This window comes from Henckelia pumila, chromosome 3 (genome assembly GCF_033568475.1).
Source record: "Henckelia pumila isolate YLH828 chromosome 3, ASM3356847v2, whole genome shotgun sequence".
In the NCBI taxonomy this organism is placed as follows: Eukaryota; Viridiplantae; Streptophyta; class Magnoliopsida; order Lamiales; family Gesneriaceae; genus Henckelia; species Henckelia pumila.
This window is the reverse complement of record NC_133122.1, coordinates 190877512-190883374: the sequence shown is the minus strand read 5'-3', so window position 1 is coordinate 190883374 and position 5863 is coordinate 190877512. Positions and strand designations below refer to the sequence as shown.

Here is a 5863-nt window from a genome sequence, read left to right as displayed (position 1 = left end):
TAAGAAAACTTTCCTATACCTAAAATCTCTATAAATACTCATGCAGTTCTATCTAGGGCTGGGATACCGAACCAAAATATCGACTTTTCGTGATACCGTACCGAAATTTTTTTGATACATAGACATTTTTTTGGTATATCGAATTTTTTTCTGTATTTATACGGTATTAGTATGAATTTTTTCCATACCAAAATTTCAAAATTTCGATATCAGTATAGGTATGAAATTTTTTCATACTAATATTTTTGATACGGTATACCGAAAACCCTCTCCCATCTATCACCACTTCCTAGCTAGCATGCACTTTCGTTTTCATTCTCTTAATTAGGTCAAGATCAGAGACTTGACGTGAGACACGTAAACTCCTAATAACATTTTTAACCTTTGTTCATGTGTTGAGGCTCGACTAATTTGTTCACCAAGCTCACTACCCCCATCCAGCACCAATGTGTAGAGAATTTTTCTCATCGGTCCGAACTCATGGTTATTGTTAGGAATCAATCCGGATGTTTAATATTCGAGAATTCACCACGCACGTAAGAACACAATCCCAGAAACAGATAAAATCAACGCACACAGATCAAACTCAAACACTCACGCGAAAGCAATAAACAACGCAAGTATTTACGTGGTTCGACAAAGATTTGCCTACGTCCACGGAAGAGCAACACAACCACTTTTATTAATTACCAACAGAACAATACAAGCTCAATCAACAGAGCTTATTACAGAGATGGACTAATATAAAATCTCAAGCTAGATACAAACATAATTCAAGATTAAATCCTTGAATTCTTCCCGTCACAATCTTCGCTTTGTTCTCTCCTCCGAAATCTCTCTTTCTTCTCTCTCAATATATTCTGAAAAAATTTGATTTTCTGTTATTTTCGTTGCGGCCAGCTTTCATCTGCTTATATAGAGAATTACACCGACTTTCATCTTAGGCTTTAGGTCAACAGTAACTTACGACCCAATTAAAAATTCAACATGGTCCAACCCGATAAGCCTTCATTCATCAGTCTGATCTGCTCTTGTACTTCAATCTGCATCGATCTGTCTTCAAGTGTATAGCTTCTCGGACACTCCATCTGACTTCCATCCAAGTCACAGTACTCGAGCAATTGATCTGCATGAACTCATCCGAAGATTCATCTGACCATCACTTCGATCTGATCTCAGTATTCGATCTGGACCATGAATTCATCTCATCACTGAACTTATCTGATTTGCACTATTCGATTCGATATCTTCTCTATTCTCATTCAATCTGATAGAAACATACTTCAACAGTTATTTTTTTTTTTTATATATGACATCAAATTCCATCATACTGGTTAGAATTAGATATGGAATTTATTATAAATTTAAATTAATTGGAAATCAGTACTTATTCAAAAAATAATTGTAATTAAGGAAACAAAATTTAAAACCCAACTCGATCTATCTGCTAATCCCAAATAAATAAATAAAATATATAGTTTGAGATTACAATATTTTGGATCTCAAATATATCTTAGGTAGACCTGGTGTTAAAATCATGAAGTATTAGTGAGGGGAAAGTCTCGATAAATCCCCATGAGCAAACTCAAATGATTCCTCAGTTCCTGTGTAAGAGAATTTGTGTTCTAGCTCCCTGACAAATGCCTGCAATATGTTTGAGCTCCCTATTTGTGACCAATTGACCAAACTACCCCCAATTTCTTTGATAACCCCACAATACCTTCTACTCTTATTTGAAAATAAAAGAAAAAAAAGAAACAAAAAGGTAAAGAAGAACGATCAGAGTAAGAACGATCGATAATTTCCCTCCTTTTTCTTTGTAGATCGGATTAATGAACCATCTGTACTTTCCTTCCATCGCCTTGGGTTTCTTGTAGATCTGCATTGACTGAAGAAAACCGCCAATCCTTGTGCTCAGTGCTCATAGTCAGTTTTTCCTAGATTTGAAGGTTTTAATTTCGATTTGAAATATTATAAACCGTGGGCGAACATTAGATTGTCCCAAATTGATGTATTGTGTTCGTGTTTAAAATGCTGAATCGATGGAATTGTTTGAGATTTTGTTATGATTTTAGAGGTTGCATTTAATTTGTGGCATCGCGATAATTTTACAGATTTTCTTACAATATCTATTTTACACGTCTGTTACTGGGAATCCTGTTCATTTTGTGGAATTTGTGATAGATTAGCTGGTATTTGTTATTGTTCTCGATTATAATGTTTTAATTCCTAATATAATGGTTTTAGTTTTAAAACGTACTGTAATTATTCTTGAAGTTGTTATCGTGTAGTATTTGTCTGTGTGTAATGTATTATGAATGAGTGTATCAAGTTTTGATTTTTGAGCCTGTGTTTATGTAGTTTGAAAATGGAATATGAAAGTGATTAAAACAATGTTACGTTTTTGGGTTGCTGTAAATAAAAGAAGAAATTTGTCATCTAAATCTTTAGAGGTTGTATTTTGATGGATGTTTTTGTGAGTCTGGGCAAAAAATGTGCAGAAATATCTCCGAAATCCATGATTTATGGAATTGTTTGAGATTTTGTCATGATTTTAGAGGTTGCGTTTAATTTGGGGCATTGCGATAATTTTACAAATTTGCTTACAATATCCATTTTATATGTCTGTTACTGGGAATGCAGATCATTTTATGGAATTTTGTGATAGATTAGCTGGTATTTCTCATTGTTCTTTATTGTAATGTTTTAATTCCTAATATAATGGTTTTAGTTTTAAATCCTGCTGTAATTATTATTGAATTTGTTATTGTGTTCCTGGTTTTTGTAGCTTGAAAATGAAATCTGGAAGTGGTCCTTGCAATCTTTTGTTTTTGGGTTGTTGCAAATACAAGAATCAATTGTTTGTCATCTCAATCTTCAGTGGTTGTAGCTTGATGGATATTTTTATGAGTCTAGGCAAAAAATATGCAAAAATATCTCCGAAATCCATGATTCTTTACTACGTAACTCCATGGCATAAGATGCTTGTGTCTTTGAACGATGATGATGATGTCCTTAATATGATTCATCTTCATATGTGTGTAAAACTTACGACAATTGAATTGAGGGCAGAGAAAAAAACCGAACACCTCGGCAACTTGAATGATGGGAGGTAAAATATTACATTTATTTATTATTAAACACAATTTCGTACTTCTTTTTTGATAATATTTTAGTACCATGTTTAAGAAATTAAAAACGAAGAGTTAAATATTGTAGATAGGGATGACAATGGGGCGGGTCTAAACCCGCCCCCGCATCAAACCCGTCCCGATGGGGCGGGTCTCGGGTTTGGGCAAACCCGTCCCGGACCCACCCCGCCAAAGTATTATATATATATTAAAAATATTCATGTATATATAAAAATATAAAATATATATGTAATATTAATAATATATAATTATATTATTATACTAAATAATTAATATTTTATCCATAATTTGAATGTGTAATATTATTGGATTGAAATGAATTTATTTTATTATGATATGTTTAGAATAAAAATAAATCATTATAACGTTTTTTAGCTAATAAATATTAATTAATTACAAGTTAATAAATTTAAACTTGTGAGAATAAATTTTTTTTGTCTTAAATATTATAAATCTATATTTGAAATTAAAAATTCAATGATATTTGTTAATTTTTAAACTTTTTTATTTTTTTATTTTAATAAATTTAAAATTATTTAATTTATGGCGGATCCAACGGGTCTAACCCGGATTGGACCTGCCGGGTTCGCGGGGCGGGTCTTGGGTTTAGCCAAACCCGCCCCAGACCCGCCCCGTTGCCATTCCTAATTGTATATTGGTTCTTACACATTATCAATTCGTTATTTATTTGAAACAAATACAAATCTGGCAGATATTTTATATGTGTTCTTGTAGTTGTTGTTCTTTTTCATATTATTAATTGTATATTAAAATGGTAAGGGTTGATGAGAAAGACACGCAGTCGAGGAGTGATAACGAGGTTGAAAAGGCCCCTTGCTCCAATACCATAGATGCCTGGGTTAATTGCATTCGTGGTGTAGGACAAACATTCGAGGGTGCTGCTGAATTTAGGAAATGTTTGAAAAACTATTCTGTTGCTACCAGACGTTCATTTGTGTATGTTAAAAATGACAGTAAGAAGGTTATTGTTATTTGTACTGAGAAGAGCTGTGAATGGAGAATTTATGCTTCGAAACATAAATCAGACAATATTTTTGGTATCAGAAAATGTATGTTGAAGCATAGTTGTGGTGAGAACAATCTACGTAGTAGAGGGCATCCTAGAGCTGATGCGTATTGGATAGAGAATGTTGTGAAAGAAAAATTGAGAGGAGAGCCCTCTTATCGTCCTTGTACAATGCAGCAGGACTTGCAAAGAGAATTTGGGGTAGAGTTAGAAATCGCAAAGTTTGGAAGGGTAAAGAGTTGGCGATGCATGATATTCATGGCATAGATGAAGGATGCTATGATAGATTACGATGATACTGTAGTGATGATAAAAAGACTAATCCCGGTAGTATTGTTGAGTGTCAGATTGATCCTTTGACCAAAAAATTCAGAAGGTTGTTCATTTGTTTTCATGCATGTGTTGTTGGTTTTGTTAGTGGTTGTAGGCCATTGATTTTTTTGGATGGTACTCATATAAAGAATAAGTATAAAGGATGTATCTTAGTTGCTGTGTCAAAAGATGCAAACGATGATCTTTTCACAATTGCCTATGTCGTAGTAGATGCTGAGAATGATGTGAACTATGATTGGTTTTGTTATCATTTGAGAAGTGTGCTCCTTTCCCATCAATGCATTCCATTCGACGAGTTCACATTTTTTTCAGACAGACATCCTAGTATTATCAAGGCAGTAAATCTACTATTTCCTGGGAGTGGCCATGCTTATTGTTTGAGACATTTAGTGGATAATTTTGTGAAACAGGTAAATTCTAAATCACGTATCCTTGACCAATTGTACTGTAAAATTTTCATACTATTTTATTATTTTAAGCTGAATGTAAATTGTTTTTCTTCATTTTAGGTGTTGAGAAGTTATCCCAAACATAACAAAAAACATTGGTCTTCGGTATTCAAGAAAGTTGCGTATGCTCCGTCCTTTCAAGAATCTGAACAACATATAAACAGTATATTCGAGTCAATGCCACTTGCTAGAGGGTTTATTCTAAATTCTGATCCACAGAGTTGGGCGAATGCGTTGTTTGTTGGTAACAGATGGGGTGTTATAAATAATAATATTGCCGAGTGTTGGAATAGTTGGGTTAGGTCAGCTCTTCATCTGCCTATTGTTGGTATGGTGGATCACATACGCGTGCAGATAATGTAAGACCTCGGTTCTAAACAACTAATCTTGGATTAAACAATAATAAATCAACCCAGAACCCAAGTTTAAAAGCTCAGGCTGAAAAACAAAGATTCTGCGCTTGCTTCCGACATGCATTCGAATACAACCATTAACACAGGGTATAGAGAATACACAAAATCAAACATGCTTTCATCAAGCCTAAGAGAAACAAGAATCTAAATCGATGCAACACCACATGCTTCGATTCTAGATTACAATCCGAATACAACAAATTCGAATAACAAACATAACAAGTTTGAGTTCTAACATGCTTCAATCTTAAACTAGATAAACATGTTGATTCGACTTCTAAAACGAGTACCACTACTAACTCTCCCTCTTGCTGTTAACCAGGTTTTCGCTGACTCGATCCTGCCCCACCTGTTGCCAAGTACACATACAAAACAAAGCAACAACCGGATAAACTGATGAGAATGATAATCCCAGTAAAAGCAACATAATAAGTAATACAACAACAAACATGCTTTCAAGGTAACAATGTAACCAATATCATCGTAATG

General features: G+C 33.9%; 1 protein-coding gene across 1 annotated transcript; it reads left to right on the top strand.

Moving 5' to 3' along the window:
* Positions 1–3924: 3924 nt before the first annotated feature.
* On the top strand, positions 3925–5324 carry LOC140890216 (uncharacterized). Its single transcript, XM_073297975.1, has 3 exons — positions 3925–4410; positions 4641–4922; positions 5022–5324. Exons 1-3 carry the CDS (start codon positions 3925–3927, stop codon positions 5322–5324), a joined length of 1071 nt encoding a protein of 356 aa, XP_073154076.1.
* The last annotated feature ends 539 nt before the right edge of the window (positions 5325–5863 follow it).